Source organism: Silene latifolia, chromosome 9, assembly GCF_048544455.1.
Source record: "Silene latifolia isolate original U9 population chromosome 9, ASM4854445v1, whole genome shotgun sequence".
Lineage (NCBI taxonomy): Eukaryota > Viridiplantae > Streptophyta > Magnoliopsida > Caryophyllales > Caryophyllaceae > Silene > Silene latifolia.
In genome coordinates this window covers 12,290,116-12,310,479 of record NC_133534.1, presented here as the reverse complement: position 1 = coordinate 12,310,479, position 20,364 = coordinate 12,290,116, and the positions used below count along the sequence as shown (strand labels likewise).

General features: G+C 41.2%; 1 protein-coding gene across 1 annotated transcript; it reads left to right on the top strand.

Moving 5' to 3' along the window:
• The first annotated feature begins 282 nt into the window (after positions 1-282).
• Positions 283-657, top strand: LOC141600593 (uncharacterized). The gene has a single exon (XM_074420836.1). The coding sequence runs from the start codon at positions 283-285 to the stop codon at positions 655-657; it is 375 nt and encodes a 124-aa protein (XP_074276937.1).
• Positions 658-20,364: the final 19,707 nt, after the last annotated feature.

The following is a 20,364-nucleotide window of genomic DNA, read 5'->3' as shown; positions in this document are numbered from 1 at the left end:
TTCCCTCCTCTTCCCAAAAACCCGGCCTTCATCCCATATTCACCGTCTCAAATATCCAACACAAAATTCGTGTTCTCGATGGCACGAAAGTGACATATGCATCACGGGTTTGATTATTCAAACTTCATGCTCGTGGGTATAAGGTTTTGTCTCACATTGATGGCACACCTCCTCCCAACGAGACTAACGCGTCTTTCGAGTCGTGGTCCGAAGTTGATGCCCATGTTCTCCAATGGATTTACGGTACCCTTAGTGATGAACTTCTTCCCCGTATCCTTGAAGATGAATCTACAGCCCGTGCAGCATGGGTCCGGATCGAGAATATCTTCAACAACAACAAAGGGCGTGCGTGCCGCTCTTGAACAGGAATTTAACACTCTCCGTCTCGAGCACATGGCTTCGTTGGACGCCTACTACCAACGATTACGCGAACTCGCCGGCATGCTTAAGGATGTTGACGCCGCCGTGTCCAATCGACGCCTCGTCATCCAACTGGTACGTGGTCTCCCTAGTGAATGTGATACTGTTGCTTCCTTTATAAATCAGACCACTCCGAATTTCGAGACTGCTCGCAGTATGCCCGGACTTGAGTTACATCGCAAATCTGGCTGCGATAAACCCGCCACTGCCCTGGCTGCCCCTGCCGCTGATTTATAGACTGAATCCACCACCAAACCTGCCCCACCAGGTCCTCCTCGCCATAACAACAACTCCACAAACAACCAACAAAATCGCCATAATCATCGCCATAATAACAATCGCACGAATAACAACAATAACATCCAATATCGTCAACCCACGACCCAGCCACAAACCCCACCTAACCAAGCCTCCCCGCCGGGCCCTCCACCCTCCTGGCTCTCCCTCTGGACGCCACCTCCCTGCCCTTACCCCACTTACCCCGGCTGGACTCAGCCATGGCCCTCGTATGGTATGGCTCCACCTCTCCCTCCTTTCTTTCGTGGCCAGTCACCTCGCCCCCAGGGACAAGCATATGTTACAGACACCGAACCTCCGCAACTCACTGATTTGAGCCAATCGTTCCAAGCTCTTACTATGCAAAATCACGTGGACCCTTGGTTTATGGATACAGGTGCATCGTCTCATCTTACGTCGGACCCGGGTATGATTTCTAATCCCCTTAATTCGAGTAAGATTCGTTCCATATATGTCGAAAACGGCAATAGCATTCCAATTATGGGTTCTGGCACTTCTACAATACAAACCCCTAACCGAACCTTACACCCTTGACAAGTCTTCCATGCACCAAATATTATTAAAAACCTTATATCAGTGCGCCAATTCACTAAAGACAATAACATAAGTGTTGAATTTGACCCGTTTGTTTTTTCTGTGAAGGATATTCCGAGTGGGAAAACGATTCTGCGGAGTGACAGTAACGGCGAACTCTACCATGTGTCCACCGTCCCATCCAGCTCCTCTTCTAGTCCACCTCAACCCTTCCTCGCCCATCATCACGACGTATGGCATCCTCGTCTCGGTCACCTCGGGACATCTATTTTAAGTTTTTTGAATTCTCATAATCATATTCAGTTTAATAAAACTCATGATTTTAGTTTATGTTCCTCCTGTCAAATTAGTAAGCATAAAAGACTTCCATTTCAACATTCACTTTCTCATACTATTGCTCCATTTGATATCGTACATTGCGACTTATAGACATCACCTCTTTTAAGTAAACAAGGCTATAAGTATTATATGGTGCTCATCGACAATTTCACTCAATTTGTGTGGGTCTATCCTCTTAAATTCAAGTCTCAAGTTTTTGACAAATTTACCCAATTTAGCAACTTTGTCCACACTCAATTCCACTGCAAAATTAAATCGTTTCAGTGTGATATGGTCCGCGAATTCGACAATAGTGCTTTTCATAATTTTGCCACAAAAAAATGGTCTTGTATTTCGTTTCTCGTGCCCCCAAACATCCCCACAAAATGGTAAATCAGAGCGTATGATCCAAAGACTTAATGACATCGTTCTCGTACTCCTCCATCACGGCTCAATCCCACCTCACTATTGGGTTGATGCTCTTCACACTACTACCCATCTTCACATAATATTCCCACATCTACTCTTAATTTCCACACTCCCACTTCGGCTCTTTACCTCAAAAATCCGTCCTATGATCACCTTCGAGTTTTCGGGTGTGCATGCTATCCTGATATATCTTCGACTTGAACTCACAAACTAGCGCCTCGATCTCTCAAATGCGTCTTTCTAGGCTATCTCCCGAGTTAACGCGGCTATCGGTGTCTTCACATTCCCACTGGTCGTATCTATGTGTCTCGCCATGCCTTCGACGAATCCGTTTTCCCCTTCGCAGAATTGACCACTTCCACCCGTCCCTCATACACGTTTTTGGACACCTCCAACTCTACCCTCAACCCGCTTATCTATGACTCCATAGCCACCCCTCCGTCCACCCAACCACCTCCCCATACCACTGACCATACCCCTGTCCGTACAACAAACCCAACATCCCCTCCTTCCCTCGACCGTACCAACTCTCCACCCTCCTCTCCACCCACTCCAGCTTTCGCCACCAATTCTCCCTCACCACCCCCACCCCCTCCCCCTCCTCCACCACCACCCCATCCCCCTTCCATTCAACACATGACGACCCGTGCCAAAAACGGCATATTCAAACCTAAGAACCAGGCGCTTTCACTGTTACCACCGAGCCTTCCCTAATTCCCAAATCACCTCACCTAGCCTTGCAAGACCCGAATTGGAACTGTGCTATGCAGGACGAATTTTCCGCTTTAAGGGACAATTATACTTGGGATTTGGTTCCCCGACCGACTGATGCATCTGTAATTCGTTGTATGTGGTTATTCCGTCATAAATTCAATGCAGATGGCTCTCTCCAACGACACAAAGCCTGTCTTGTCGTGAATGGTAAGACACAACAAGTCGGTGTTGATTGTGATGAAACATTCAGTCACGTCGTAAAATCAACAACAATTCGAACGGTCCTCAGTTTGGCCGTCTCCAGGTCTTGGCCAATGCGTTAGCTCGATGTTAAAAACGCCTTCTTACATGGCAACTTGGAAGAAACTGTATATGATGTGTGTCATTTATATGATGTTTTACTCCCTATTTTACACGTATTTCAGAGCTCAAATATGTAGTTTATGCTACTATTTTCCCTATTTCCGTCTACTTTAGTGTTTTTGTATAATATTGCAGAAATGTGAAGAATCTAGCGGAAATCGAGCCGAATCTGTCCCTAAGTACTTAGCATTGCATTTGACATGAGGTAGTGACTCGAGAGATGAACTTGGTGCGCATTTCAAGGCCTGAAAGATGAATTTGCGAGAGTTTCAGAAGCGAATTACCAGCTACAGTGGTCTATAGACTGACCTACATGGTCTATAGACTGTCAGAATGCTGAACAGTTTACTGCAAGCTGCTTCAGATGGCTATATCTCGAGTTCTAAGGCAGATAATCGAGTGATTCTTATTAGAGGTAAAAGTTTATCCTCTTAGCTTTCCAACGCTGCGTAGAACGCCTGATTTGACCAAGTAACGAAGAAATGACAGCTTTTTTAAGATCGGTGCGCGCTGCAGAATTCGTCAGAACGCATTACTGTACAGCACCTTTGGTCGGTCGACTGGTCACAGTGGTCGATCGACCAACCCACGACCTGATACGGAAATCAAAAGGACGAGAATTAGAAAGCTCATTGTAATTAGGTTTTAATAATAAGAGTTACGTGACATTCTTATTTAACGTAACCCCTTCCTACCTTTTATTCATTCATTGATAATAAGGTCGAGACTTATCATTATTTAGTTTTACAGTTTTCTTAAGTATCTTTTAATAAAGTTCTTCTTTGTATCCGGATTTGTTCGTCCCGCTTCCCTTATTTCTGGTATTTCTTGTTCTGAATTTGTTCTTTCTTTATAGATTAGAATTGATTAGTTAGAATCCCTAAGCCCTAATTTCTCTTTTATGCGGTTTTACTATTTATTTAATTTAATAATGAATTCTGTTATTCACAACTTTAGTTTCGTTTTCATTATTAATTTCAGTATGAGTAGCTAAATACCCTTTACTAAGATGTAGGGGAGCTATAGCGTAGATGGCATTAGAATAGGTGACCCCGAATTAGGGTTTAGTCGATCGACTGGCTTAACTGGTCGATCGACTGGGGAAGCTGGTCGATCGACCGACTTCGTGTCTGATTAGCACCGTTTGATTCGTTAAGTGCAATATTTAGCAATGAGACCGAGAGGAGACTTGTTAGATGCTTAGTTTTGACCAACCCGTAGATCGTAAGATAGGGAAGGGCATTAATTAATGAATTAAGACGACTAAATTGCTAAGATCGAAAGATAATGTAATTTATGCTTTAGGAATCACTTTTCAGGGCGAGAGCTAGTATTAGTGAGACCTACGGACCAGTAGCATAGGCCAAAAGGAGCTACTAGTTTACTTGGACCGAGAGGACATATTTTACCCATCCTACATGGCTGTATTTCGGACTTACCTAGGATTATGTGCCATCGTAGCTATAGTGAACCGACCGTCTTAGCATTTCTTTTATCATTGTTTACATCCTTTATTACTTTTATTTGCTTATTTAGTTTATGTTATTAGATTTAGATTTAATTCATATCAAAACCCCCTCAAACTGTTACTCTTAGTTATCTCCCTACCTCTTTGCGGATCGACCCTTACTACCGCTTGCTAGTTGTAGTTTGGAAAACTATAAATATTATTTTTGATACTCACTTCGATAGGTATCAAATTTTGGCGCCGTTGCTTAGGGAGGCGCGCTAGTTTTAGTTGTTTATTTTTTTAGTCTTTTTCTTAGTTTAAGGAACTTTTTGTTCCTTAAACTTTTCTCATCTTCTTCTTGTAGTTTCTTCTTATACGCAGGTCACCTTGCGCTAGACAGAGACTTTTAGAAGAATCATTTCAGGAGGAAGGCTTGAGAACTCTTGATAGATGGGAAGTTCGCGTGGGAATTCGCGAAAACCAAGCATTGAAATGAATGCTATTGCGGCACTAGAAGCTTCCATTAATGCCAGGTTCGAAAAGCTGGAGAATGCTACAAATGAAACTGCGGAATTAAGAAAGGTAGTTCAAACTCTCTTGGTTCAAGTTATAAAAATGGAAGAAGCTAGGATAGAATCTGATAAGAATTTTGAAAATCGGTTGGCAAATTTAGTGGCTAATCAAGCTGCTAATTTATCGAGCAAATTTGATGATACTCCACCTTTTACCCCTGTGCTTATTCCTGCCCTAACACCTCCGCCTCAGATTGGGAGCACGATGGAGGAAAACACTTCTGTTTTGACTGTTGCAGGAACTGGTTTGGGGAATGAAGAGCAGAGGAAAGTGTCGGATTATGACTTGGAGTTTGATGAGCCAGACGATCCAAGAGCTTGGGAATCCGCTAGAGCCGTTGATGACCCGTTGAGTATTTTAGATGAAGGAGTGGAATGGAGTCCAGCTGCTGAGATTAGCATTGCAGAGGGTACTTCATATAGCCAGAAGCCATGGTCGGAGATTTTCCGCATTTTTCGCGGATGAAAACTTTTTATTTCATAAGTTTTAGACATTTTATTGCTTTTGTTAGACTATTTATTGCTTTGGTTTGTGCGAGACTTCGCTTTAATAAGTTTGCCTAGGATTTACAGACTTTAGACTTTACATTTGGGTTTTGCGCAATTTTGGGCGCGTTATTATGTGTATTTGCAGGTTCATAGACCATATTAGCTTAATTTATTGAGCTGATTCGAAGAAATCAGAAACTTACAGCAGGTATCTTGGTCGATCGACTGGCTTGTATGGTCGATCGACTGAGCCGCGACTCCAGGGGCTTCTGTTCTTGTTACCATGGTCGATCGACTAGATGGTGTGGTCGATCGACCACATTCGCTGTTGTATCTGTTCATGACCATTCCCCTGCTGTGTTTGGTCGATTTGCGGAGTTGAGGGAGTCTTTTCTCCTCTTTATTCTCTGATTAATTTCTGTTTTCTTCTGTTTTCTTATTTTGCACATAATTTTGCGTTTCGGAAATTGTTTTCTCGGAATTAAGCGCGGTACTTCTGTTTCTTTTCAGGTACCTATGGTAGCACTGCTGGCTACTGAAACCTCCTAGCTCACGCTGGTTTGGGGAGGTTTCCTTTTGCTGCGCTTAAAATCTTGTGAGTTTTCGAGTTTAACTTCATGTCTTGTTTAGTTATAATAACGCAAATTCCCGTTTCCCTTTTATTTCATAATATGATTTTGCACAATAGGGACATTGTGTGATTTGGTTTGGGGAAGGGTTTTGCGCATTGCATTCACATGTTTTATTGCATTTCTGTTTCACGTTTATTGCACTTCAGTTTGCATTTGTTATTTCATTTCCTATATATATACAAAAATTCAAAAAATTTCAAAAAATTTCAAAAATTCAAAAAATTGCACGTTTATTTTAACATGTAGGTCGAGTCGGAACGGTAGTATTTCAATGATGACATTGCATTTGCAGCTGTTTATGCCTAAGCCGTGCTTAATTGACATGTTATTAGTAGAATCACATATGCAAATCTACGAGTTTTTGTTAAAATATTTGCTGGATTATAGACTTGACCTGAATTTTGGCAACCTACTTATAATTTCTAAGGATTAGAGCTCATATAACTGGTGTCATTTGTGACCGGTTTCATGTAGGATTGTGAGTAGTTACTCCTTGCATATCATGTATCGTTAATGTAACACCCCCTCATACCAAGGTACCTTACCAGGACTACCCAAGCATGAAAGGCTGTTACCATCTCGATTGCCCGAGGTTAGTATATATCAAAAGCGTCCGTCCTAAACACATTTATTAGAAGTACTGTAAAGTATTAATGTTTACAACAATCCAATTCCAAACCAAAACCAATAAAGTGAATACAAATGAGGACAACTACAAAATCATAGCTAAGACTCGTGACTGTGATACTACAACTGGTGATGACGACTTCCCCATGACCGCCCAAGCTCACCAAATACAATACCTGTCAAGTCTGCTCACCATCCCCGAATGGATCACCGCAGGTTTTACAAAACAACAACAACAGGGTTAGTACCATTCAATCAATGTAAGACAAACAAACAATGTAACCGACTGATCATCCTCCTTAGTAACCGACTACACACCGAAGTGTGTAGCCCTGCCAGGTTACCCATCGCAACAGGTAATCCACTCCGCCAGTGGGTGACCGCAGCCCATCCCCACCAAGTCCAGCTCATCAACGAGCGACTAACAATCCCTGACCCTTAATGTGCACATCCCCTCCCGTGACGGGTTCCACGGAGGGCGAACTAGGGTGTGAAGCCACTCCCGCAAGTGACTCCACCACAATCACACAACACCACAAAGATCACAAACCACACAACACCACAACCGTCACAACACAACCACATCACCACCGTCATCACAACACCCATACTCCGATGATCAACAGATAACAAAAATTACAACACAAGCACAGTCTTAAATCAATTAACAGTAACTGAGTAGGGAAACCCTACCTTTTCGCAATCCGATATGCTCTAATCAATCATACAATATGCATAGCAATTACCACATCATCACCTACAACAATTATAATCAACAATCAACACACATATAATGACCAAACCGTAAACCCCCAAATTAACCCAAAACAATAATTAGGGCAAAACCCTAAAAGACAACTTAATGAGACTCATGAAATCAGAGACTTACCGACATAATCGACGCAAGGCAAGATTCGTTAGACTCACGAACAATCCACGCAAATGAGAGGGAGATTTGGAGAGGATTAGAGTTACGTTGTGTAGTTTAGGTTTTGTAAAATGTTTAGAAACTGTAAAATGCGTCTCAATATAACTCTAGTCGTTTCTAAATCAACCGCGGAAAATATTACCCTTCAAACCGGATACTCGGTCGAGTATAGGGTATACTCGGCCGAGTATCCTCTACTCGGTTGAGTATTACCCATACTCGGCCAAGTATTCCTGGGCAGTAGCCAAACAGAATACCCAACACACTTTGCTCGACCGAGTAGGCCATACTCGGTCGAGTACCAACCTATAAAATCCGTAGTGTTACAGTTAATTTGCACATTTATGAAATTCAATTGCTTTTTGCCTGCATACATTCGGGTTAGTGGTTGGTGTCACATGCAGGGAGGTGCTTACAATTTCCCCTTTATTTCGTTTTTACCCATGGAACTCCACATTAGCCAAATTTGCCTGTTGACCCTTAGCTACATCCAAATTTAGCCTGCCTTGTCAAGCTAGTATAATGTATGCTTTTGCGGTATATAATTTATTATGCCAAGTTTGGTCTGTATTGCGTTATTTGGAGATGGTAGAAAATAAAGAAGGAGGATGAAAAGAAAAGAATTGGAAAATGAAAAAAAAAAAAAAAAAAAAAAAAAAAAAAAAAAAAAAAAAAAAAAAAAAAAAAAAGAGAAGTTGAGAAAAATTCAAAAAAAAAGAGAAAAAATGATGAAAGAAAGAAACCGTGCAAGGAAAAGATGTTGTTTGTAGACGGTTTCACTCCTATGCACTATTTACATTTATTAAGGAGTATTTTCAGTTCGGTTTGGTGAGTTTTGTGCCAAATGAAGGGCACATATGCTTAAACCTATAAGTTTGTTGGAAATGGATGTTGTCATATGGTTTTATTTAGGTACTAGCTTGGCCGCCTATACCTCCACATTTCCATTATTGTTTTGCCTTTTCTCACCCATTGCCTCACTTTACCATATTTTTGTAAGCCCTCGGCTGTGACAGGACCTTGTTTGGTTGGAATGTATGTACGGTAGTTAGAATTGTCTATCATATTAGTTGCATGCATGATTATGTGGGTCGTAGTCTAGGTGAGCGGCTATTTCTCTTCCTCTCTTACATATATATGCTTACCCTTTGCTTCATTAGAGAAGAGTGACCCGTGAGAGTCCAATTTTAAAGGTCTTGCAAGGTCGACGGTTCAGCTTTATTTTTAACGACTACATAACTCGTTTGCATGATTCATATTACTAATTGATTGTTGGTTTTTAGCATTAAACTGGTTTAGGCTTTATAGTTGCATTTCGCTCTGAGATTGAAATCGTTCCAATTAGGTTTTAGGATCGAGTCTAGTTCTTGCTTGGGGACAAGCAAGGGTTTGGTTTGGGGAAGTTTGATGCGTGTCATTTATATGATGTTTTACACCCTATTTTACACGTATTTTAGAGCTCAAATATGTAGTTTATGCTACTATTTTCCCTATTTCCGTCTACTTTCGTGTTTTTGTATAATATTGCAGAAATGTGAAGAATCCAGCGGAAATCGAGCCGAATCCGTCCCTAAGTACTTAGCATTGCATTTGACATGAAGTAGTGACTCGAGAGATGAACTTGGTGTGCATTTCAAGGCCTGAAAGATTAATTTGCGAGAGTTTTAGAAGCGGATTACCAGCTACAGTGGTCTATAGACTGACCTACATGGTCTATAGACAGTTAGAATGCTGAACAGTTTACTGCAGGCTGCTTCAGATGGCTATATCTCGCGTTCTAGAGCAGATAATCGAGTGATTGCAATTGGAGGTGAAAGTTTATCCTCTTAGCTTTCCAACGCTGCGTAGAACGCCTGATTTGACCAAGTAACGAATAAATGACAGCTGTTTTAAGATCGTGCGCGTTGCAGAATTCGTCAGAACGCATTACTGTACAACACCTTTGGTCGATCGACTGGTCACAGTGGTCGATCGACCAACCCACGACCTGACACGGAAATTAAAAGCACGAGAATTAGAAAGCCCATTGTAATTAGGTTTTAAGAATAAGAGTTACGTGACATTCTTATTTAACGTAACCCCTTCCTACCTTTTATTCATTCATTGATAATAGGGTCGAGACTTATTATTATTTAGTTTTAAAATTTTCTTAAGTATCTTTTAATAAAGTTCTTCTTTGTATCCGGATTTGTTCGTCCCGCTTCCCTTATTTCTGGTATTTCTTGTTCTGAATTTGTTCTTTCTTTATAGATTAGAATTGATTAGTTAGAATCCCTAAGCCCTAATTTCTCTTTTATGCGGTTTTACTATTTATTTAATTTAATAATGAATTCTGTTATTCGCAACTTTAGTTTCGTTTTCGTTATTAATTCCAGTATGAGTAGCTAAATACCCTTTGCTAAGATGTAGGGGAGCAATAGCATAGATGGCATTAGAATAGGTGACCCCGAATTAGGGTTTAGTCGATCGACTGGCTTAACTGGTCGATCGACTGAGCCGGCTTGTCGATCGACTGGGGAAGCTGGTCGATCGACCGACTTCGTGTCTGATTAGCACCGTTTGATTCGTTAAGTGCAATATTTAGCAATGAGACCGAGAGGAGACTTGTTAGATGCTTAGTTTTGACCAACCCGTAGATCGTAAGATAGGGAAGGGCATTAATTAATGAATTAAGACGACTAAATTGCTAAGATTGAGAGATAATGTAATTTAGGCTTTAGGAATCACTTTTCAGGGCGAGAGCTAGTATTAGTGAGACCTAGGGACCAGTAGCATAGGCCGAAAGGAGCTACTAGTTAACTTGGACCGAGAGGACATGTTTTACCCATCCTACACGACTGTATTTCGGACTAACCTAGGATTATGTGCCATCGTAGCTATAGTGAACCGACCGTCTTAGCATTTCTTTTATCATTGTTTACATCCTTTATTACTTTTATTTGCTTATTTAGTTTATGTTATTAGATTTAGATTTAATTCATATCAAAACCCCCTCAAACTGTTACCCTTAGTTATCTCCCTACCTCCCTGCGGATCGACCCTTACTACCGCTTGCTAGTTGTAGTTTGGAAAATTATAAATATTATTTTTGATACTCACTTCGATAGGTATCAAATTTTGGCGCCGTTGCCGGGGAGGCAGCGCTAGTTTTAGTTGTTTTTTTTTTTTTTTTTAGTATTTTTTTTAGTTTAAGGAACTTTTTGTTCCTTAAACTTTTCTCATCTTCTTCTTGTAGTTTCTTCTTATACGCAGGTCACCTTGCGCTAGACAGAGACTTTTAGAAGAATCATTTCAGGAGGAAGTCTTGAGCACTCTTGATAGATGGGAAGTACGCGTGGGTATTCGCGAAAACCAAGCATTGAAATGAATGCTATTGCGGCACTAGAAGCTTCCATTAATGCCAGGTTCGAAAAGCTGGAGAATGCTATAAATGAAACTGCGGAATTAAGAAAGGTAGTTCAAACTCTCTTGGTTCAAGTTATAAAAATGGAAGAAGCTAGGATTGAATCTGATAAGAATTTTGAAAATCGGTTGGCAAATTTAGTGGCTAATCAAGCTGCTAATTTGTCGAGCAAATTTGATGATACTCCACCTTTTACCCCTGTGCTTATTCCTGCCCTAACACCTCCGCCCCAGATTGGGAGCACGATGGATGAAAACACTTCTGTTTTGACTATTGAAGGAACTGGTTTGGGGAAGGAAGAGTCGAGGAAAGTGTCGGATTATGACTTGGAGTTTGATGAGCCGGACGATCCAAGAGCTTGGGAAGCCGCTAGAGCCGTTGATGACCCGTTGAGTATTCTAGATGAAGGAGTGGAATGGAGTCCAGCTGCTGAGATTAGCATTGCAGAGGGTACTTCATATAGCCAGAAGCCATGGTCGGAGATTTTCCGCATTTTTCGCGGATGAAAACTTTTTATTTCATAAGTTTTAGACATTTTATTGCTTTTGTTAGACTATTTATTGCTTTGGTTTGCGCGAGACTTCGCTTTAATAAGTTTGCCTAGGATTTACAGACTTTAGACTTTACATTTTGGTTTTGCGCAATTTTGGGCGCGTTAGTATGTTTATTTGCAGGTTCATAGACCATATTAGCTCAATTTATTGAGCTAATTCGAATAAATCAGAAACTTACAGCAGTTATCTTGGTCGATCGACTGGCTTGTATGGTCGATCGACTGAGCCGTGACTCCAGGGGCTTCTGTTCCTGTTACCCTGGTCGATCGACTAGATGGTGTGGTCGATCGACCACATTCGCTGTTGTATCTGTTCACGACCATTCCCTTGCTGTGTTTGGTCGATTTGCGTAGTTGAGGGAGTCTTTTCTCCTCTTTATTCTCTGATTAATTTCTGTTTTCTTCTGTTTTCTTATTTTGCACATAATTTTGCGTTTCGGAAATTGTTTTCTCGGAATTACGCGCGGTACTTCTGTTTCTTTTCAGATACCTATGGTAGCACTGCTGCTCTTTGAAACCTCCTAGCTCACGCTGGTTTGGGGTGGTTTCCTTTTGCTGCGCTTAAAATCTTGTGAGTTTCCGAGTTTAACTTCATGTCTTGTTTAGTTATAATAACGCAAATTCCCGTTTCCCTTTTATTTCATAATATGATTTTGCACAATAGGGACATTGTGTGATTTGGTTTGGGGAAGGGTTTTGCGCATTGCATTCTCATGTTTTATTGCATTTCTGTTTCACGTTTATTGCACTTCAGTTTGCATTTGTTATTTCATTTCCTATATATATATACAAAAATTCAAAAAAATTGAAAAAATTTCAAAAATTCAAAAAATTGCACGTTTATTTTAGCATGCAGGTTGATACCCGTCGTTGTGAGTGCCAAAGATAAAATTTATATTTCCTATTAAAACTAACCTAGGCTAGTGGTAACAGGGTCGAACCACAAGGAGGCAGACGTAATTTCTAGCTGTCTAATAATAGTCTAAAGTAACAATTATGGGGGTTGAAATGATTTGGTCTAAAGCTAAGAATGAATAAAGACAATAAACTAAAAAGACGGATTAAACAGATAAAGAAGGGGTACTAGGATGGTCGGTTCATTATAGCTTCGGCGGCAGCAAACTAAGTCGGTCTGGATCAAACACAAGTGAGGCGGGAAATAAAGAGGTCCTCTCGGTCCCCTCTTAACAGATAGCATCTTTCGATCTCGCTATAGGTCCCTAATATCACTAATACTAACTTTCGTTCTGAAAAGTGACTAACGGTCTAAACTATACCTATCTTTCGATCTCAGCACAGTTTAGTCGATTTAATTGATGGTCTAACAACTTCCCCTATCTTTCGATCTAATGGGCCAGTCACAAATTAGGTATCTAACTGGTCGCATGCATTCGATTCGTTAAATACAACATTAAAACAATTAAAACGAGAATAAAACCCCACGAGGTCAGTCGATCGACCAAGAATGTCGGTCGATCGATCGACACACGCGATCGTGCCATGTTCAATCTAATGCCGCCTACGCTATAATTCGCCTACATCCTAGCACAAACTAATTAGCTACTCATGCTAATGATGATAACAATAATAAAACTAATAAAGTAAACAGAGGAATTCATGCTTAAAACAAAGAGAACAAACAATTAACATAAACGATGATAACGGTTATGGAATCTACTTAGAAATTCTATACTATTGATGAAATAAAGATGAATTAAAAATAGGGCAGAAGAATACCGAGTTTGCAGAGGAAAGATTAGGAATAAGAACTAAAAATCCAATGCTCAACAATAATCCAAACCCTAATTATGCAAAATAAATAATACGAAAGTTACTGTGTAAAACTTGATTAAAAACTGAATAATTCTTTTCTATAAACTGATGAATTAGGTTACGTTATATAGCAACTAACGTAGCTTTATTTCCTAAACCTAATATAACTTTGGGCTTCAAGATTCACGATCTTTTAATTCTCGTCTGGAATAGCAGTCTGGTCGATCGACTGCTAGAACTGGTCGATCGACTGGTCTTCAGTAAACAGTAGCTTCTGGAACCCGATGGTTGGTCGATCGACTGAAGGGAATGGTCGATCGACTGGATGAGCTGCTATTTGCCTCTTATAAACTCGTGGATTTGTCTTTTGGGCCTTGGAATGCGCACCAAGCTCGTTCCTTAGGCAAATACTTCTCGTCAAATGCAATGCAGGATACTCGGGGACGGATTTAGCTCGATTTCCGCTGAATTCTTCACATTTCTGCAATAATGTACAAAACACGGAAGTAGACGGAAATAGGGAGAAATGCAGCATAGACTGCATGAATGACCTCTGAAATGCGTGTAAAATGGGATGTAAAACATCATATAAAAGACACGCGTCAAACCTCCCCAAACCAAACCCTTGCTTGTCCCCAAGCAAGAACTAGACTCGATCTAATGACCTAATGGAACGAGTTCAATCTCAGAGCGAATAACAAACTGCAAAGCCTAAACCATTTTAATGCACAACCAACAATCAATTAGTAATGTGAATCATGCAAACGAGTTATGGAGTCGTTAAAAACTGCTGAACCGTCAACTTTAGAGACTTGTCAAATCAGATTCTCACGGGTCGCTCATATCACACATAAGCACAGGTGAATACATAAGAGGATAGAAAGAATTTATTTTTGTAGAGACTCTCACCTAACTGCGACCTATGAAGACATGCCAGCAATAAAATATGAAAATGATCTCTATGACCGTACATATGCATTCCAACCAACAAATGACCATGACACATGCCGAGGTATATATGGGATATGTGAGGTATGGGTAAGAAGAGGCAAAGATAATTATGGAAAAGTGGAGGTACAGGTGATCAAGCTAGTACCAAAACGGAACCGTATGGCAACATCCAACTTCTTGCTCATAATCAACAGAAACGGTGCTATAGCAAGCACAAAACTCACAATCTCCAGTATAACAGTAATCAACCAACTCCCCATAAGATATAAATGAATCATGGGAGCAAAAATCGCCATAAGATAAAGGATTGAATTATGCGAATTGATTTCTTTTCTTCACGGACCCCAGCCGATCGACCAATGGTGGCAGTCGATCGACTGCATCAAACAGTGCAGAACTCTTTTTTTTTTCGAATCATTTTTCATTTTTTTTTTCGTTTCTCTTTCTTTCTTTCTTTCCTTCTCATTTTCCCAACAACATCTCAAAAGAGAAAATACCACCAAAAACAAAGTAACAATCCCAACAACTAAACTACTAGCTTGACAAGGGTAGGCTATATGTAGGATGTAGTAATGGGACAAAAAGGCTATTTTTGGCAGTGTGGGGTTCATGGGCAAAACGAATAAGGGGAAACCTCTACCACATGTGTCAACTAACCACAGACCGAATGCATACAGGTATTAAGTAGATCAAGTTCATAATTATGCAAATTAAGGAAACATGTCTCATAAGAAGTACTACTCACATTCCTAGATAAACCGGTCATGAATATCACCAGTTATAGGCTCTAAAACTCAGAATATATGATGTAGTTTGCCAATTTTCAAAGTCAAGTCTCAAGTCCAGCAAATAATTAACGAAAACTCGTAGATATGCATATACGATTCTACTAAAAACATGTTAATCAAGCAAGGCTCAGGCAAAACAGGTGAAAGTGCAATATCATCCTTGAAATACTACCGTTCCGACTCGGCCTATATGCTAAAATAAACGTGCAATTTTATGGAAATTTTTGAAATTTTTCAATTTTTTTTGGAATTTATATAAATATATAAAGAGATAAGCAATGCAAAACAAAATGTAAACGTGAATGCAAGCAATTGATATGCGACGCAAAACCCTTCCCCAAACCAAATCGCACAATGTCCCCATTGTGCAAAATCATGTAATAAGAAAAGAGAAATGGGAATTTGCGTAAATTCAAATAAATATGACGTGAAGTTGAAGTCGGGAACTTACAAGACTTTAAGCGCGGCAAAGGAAACCTCCCCAAACCAGCGTGAGCTAGGAGGTTTCAGTAGCCAGCAGAGCCACTAAAAAGTACCTGAAAGACAAATCAAAACCACGCATAAAATCGAGAAGACAATTTTGAAGCGGTAAAATTGTGCACAAATGAGAAAATCGGAAGAAATAAATAATTTGACGGAAAGTAAAGTGGAGTAGAAAACTCCCTTAAGTCCGCATATCGACCAAACACAGCAGGGAAGAGGTCGTGAATAAGTACTGCAGCAGCAGCGGTCGATCGACCACTTAGCCCAGTCGATCAACCAGGTAAACATGAACAGTATCGCCTGAAACCTGCAAAGCAGTCGATCGACCACTGGAGCCGGTCGATCGACTGAAAACACTGCTACAACCTTTTATTTCTTCGTATTTACTCAATGATTCGAGCTAACAAGCTCTAAAAACCTGCAAGTGCACAATAATACGCGCCCAAAATTGCGCAAAAACCCAAAGCAAAGTCTAGGGCATACAAAATCCTAAGCAGGCAAAATAAATGCGAAGTTTTCGCGCACACAAAAGCAATAAAAAGTGTCTAAAAGCAATAAAATGTTTGGAAAACATGTGACCAACTAGTAGTTGATAAAAAACGGCCACGGTATGGCCCACTTCGTCGGCTTCTGGCTACTAGAGGTAGCCTCAACGGTGCTTATCTTAGCAGCCGCACCCTTCTTAGCTTCCACGTCCGTATGGCTCAACGGATCAATAGTCTCATCATCTCCCAAATTAATGACCTCTGCCGGCTCATCCAAGTCCAAATCAGACCATCTCACTTTGGCCGGCTCATCTTCAACTTCCTCGTCAGTCTCATAGCTTAGACACCAAAGACCGCCTCTTGAAACAATCTTGCTCGCTAAAACTGAGCATTCTGCAGCTCTTCCTTCCCCAAACCAGCTCCTGCAATGTTTGAAACAACAGATTCTTCCTCCTTTTTGCTCCCAGTCTGGGGCGGAGGTGTTAACACAGGAGCAGTAATAGAGATAGGTAAATCAGGAAGCACAAAGTACGATTTCTTTTCAGAAACCGTGTTACAGGTGACAGGCCACATGGGTCCTTTTTCTTAGCCGGCTGGGCAAAGACAATAGAATGCTTTCCCACTTTGAAAGTCAAGGTTCCTAGACCGACATCTATGACTGCACCAGCAGTGTGCAGAAATGGCATACCCAAAATAATGGGAATATGGGCATCCTCAGGCATGTCAAGTACAACGAAGTCAATGGGGAAGAAAAACTTCCCTATTTGGAAAGGAATGTCCTCTAAGACCCCTATTGGCTGGACCGCAGATCGGTCAGCCATCTGTACTGTCATATCGGTAATAGCAAACCTGGTCAACTTAAGCTTCCTAGCTAGACTCAAGGGCATGACACTTATACTGGCTCCTAGATCACATAAGGCTTTCTCAATAGAAAAGGTGCCAATATTACACGGAACAGAAAAACTTCCCGGGTCTTCTAGCTTAGGGGGTGCAGTGTGATATAAATAGGAGCATGACTCCTCAGTGAGTGCTACAGTGTGCACTGTTTCAAGTGACTTTTTCTTTGACAATAATTGTTTCATGAATTTAGAATATGCAGGCACTTGATTGACCAACTCGAGAAAAGGAACTTGTACATTCAGACTACGAATAACCTTTTCAAATTTACTGAAAGATACCTGCTACTTCGTCGGCACGAGTCTCTCTGGATATGGGGCTGTAAGAAGTACCTTAGCCCTCTCCTCTAAATCGCGCGTACCGGTATCCGTGGACTTAGGCTGAAAGTCCACCACCTTCTCCTTGTTGAAGCTTGACCCCTCTTCAGACCGTCGCAATTGTGAGCCATTGACCGTCATCAGATCGAACTTCGGAGCCGGGACTGACCCATCAGCACTCGGGTCGTGTCTTAATATTTTCGGGACTGTCGAACCCCGGAACAAATGGTCTCTCAAATTGTCGGGCATTGAAGGACGAAATTCCTCGACATCAGCAGTGACCTCAGTCGATCGACCACTTTGCTCAGTCGATCGACTGAGATGAACAGTTCCAGAAGCTCCTGTAACCCGCATACCAGTCGATCGACCGGGTATATCAGTCGATCGACTGATATACCTGGTAAACGCCTGTTTCTTTGATTTATTCGTTGAAGCTTTCTTTTGACTTGTTTCCGGCTCATCTTTTTCAACAGCGTCCTCGACCATGGCAGGACCCTCAAGGGTGGACCCACTCCTCAAAGTGATGGCATTTAAGGTCTCCTTTTGGTCAGTTTGAGTCGGTAAGTGTCCCGGAGCTCGAGTGTTACTTTTGCTAGCCAATTGAGCAATTTAGCTCTCTAGTAGCTTCATCCCGGCCTCTCTTGCTTGGGACTCCTTCAGTAGCAAGTTCTTAAGCTCGGAAAATTCAGAATTCTGCGATTGTTGCTGCTACGGCACATAGGGAGGTTTCTGATATTGTTGTTGCTTTTGATGAGGGGGCACATAAGGTTTCTGCTGCGGCGGGGGTTGAGTTGGATTTAGGACATTTTGGCTCCTCCAACTCAAGTTAGGATGGGTATTCGGCTCATAGTAGGTGTTTGTCTGCCTCTAGTGTTGAAAAGCAGCACAAGACTCAAAGGGACTAGGGCAGTTCTTCGAAACGTGTCCCTCAGCTCCACACCTTTCGCAGACGAAAGGACCGTCTGACACAGCATTTACTTGGTAAATGCCCCCCTTCGAAGCTCCTCCTAGTTCATACTTGTCAAATATTGCGAAGAGCTTCAAGCGCGAAGAACAGAGGAAGATTCACTCTCCTCTGGTTCCCTCCGAATTACCATACTCAGCCTTGTGGGTAGCTAGATCAACAATGATCTTCCACCCCTTGGTTGCTCCCAAGTTCTCAAAGAATCGGCCATTGGCTGCAGATCCAAAATGGCCCTCGATCGTCGTAAATGACCCATTATAGAAATGATTGCACAAGCTCCATTTTTCGAAACCATGGTGCGGTATGGTTCGCACCAACTTCTTAAAACGGACCCATGCTTCGTGGAAATTTTCGTCCGGCCCTTGTTTAAAGCTCGTGATTTGAACTCTAATAGCAATCGTCTTTGAAGCAGAAAAGTACTTCTTGTAGAATGCCAATGCCAAGGAATTCCAGTCGGTGATCCCATGAACGGTTCGGTCCATATCTCTATACCATTCCCTTGCAAAGATCACGAAGGGAGAAGAGAAACATGGTCTCTTTGATCTGGTCTTGGGTCACGCCACTGGGGGGTATGGAACAATGAGTAGTCAATAAAGGTCTCCATATGCTTAGCCGCATCTTCATTTGCGGCTCCCAATCGGTTTCTCTCAACCATATTAATGTATGAAGGCTTTGGTTCGAACTTCCTCGCATCTCCCGGTAATTCAACCCCTTATATAAGTTTTCACTTTGTCGGCTCGAATGACTAGCTATACTTGCTTCCTCGACCATGACCGGAATTTCGGAGAAGTAATCGTCTCCAAGAAGTGGAAACGGGTGAAGAATGTGGATCTTCCTCGAAAAACTTGTTCTCGTAATAGCTTGACAGAGTACTCAGCTCTTCCTCTGTCGGTAATACCCTTTGTGATCGTCTCAACTCGCGCAAAGATTTCTCTATCTCAGGATCGAATGGTACTAGTTCACCACCCTGTGACCTGCGCATAAGAAGAAACTACAAAAAGAATATAAGAAAAGTTTAAGGAACAGAAGTCCCTTAAACTAAGAAAGACTAAAATTAAAACAACAAAAAATTAGAACAATTGCCTCCCCGGCAAAGGCGCCAAAATTTGATACCCGTCGTTGTGAGTACCAAAGATAAAATTTATATTTCCTATTAAAACTAACCTAGGCTAGTGGTAACAGGGTCGAACCACAAGGAGGCAGGCGTAATTTCTAGCTGTCTAATAATAGTCTAAAGTAACAATTATGGGGGTTGAAATGATTTGGTCTAAAGCTAAGAATAAATAAAGACAATAAACTAAAAAGACGGATTAAACAGATAAAGAAGGGGTACTAGGATGGTCGGTTCATTATAGCTTCGGCGGCAGCAAACTAAGTCGGTCTGGATCAAACACAAGTGAGGCGGGAAATAAAGAGGTCCTCTCGGTCCCCTCTTAACAGATAGCATCTTTCGATCTCGCTATAGGTCCCTAATATCACTAATACTAACTTTCGTTCTGAAAAGTGACTAACGGTCTAAACTATACCTATCTTTCGATCTCAGCACAGTTTAGTCGATTTAATTGATGGTCTAACAACTTCCCCTATCTTTCGATCTAATGGGCCAGTCACAAATTAGGTATCTAACTGGTCGCATGCATTCGATTCGTTAAATACAACATTAAAACAATTAAAACGAGAATAAAACCCCACGAGGTCAGTCGATCGACCAAGAATGTCAGTCGATCGACTGACACGCGAATCAGGCCATGTTCAATCTAATGCCGCCTACGCTATAATTCGCCTACATCCTAGCACAAACTAATTAGCTACTCATGCTAATGATGATAACAATAATAAAACTAATAAAGTAAACAGAGAGAATTCATGCTTAAAACAAAGAGAACAAACAATTAACATAAACGATGATAACGGTTGCGGGAATCTACTTAGAAATTCTATACTATTGATGAAATAAAGATGAATTAAAAATAGGGC

Bases quoted from the DNA above. Each gene is read 5' to 3' on its own strand.
- LOC141600593 (XM_074420836.1), top strand. From the start codon at position 283: ATGAATCTACAGCCCGTGCAGCATGGGTCCGGATCGAGAATATCTTCA.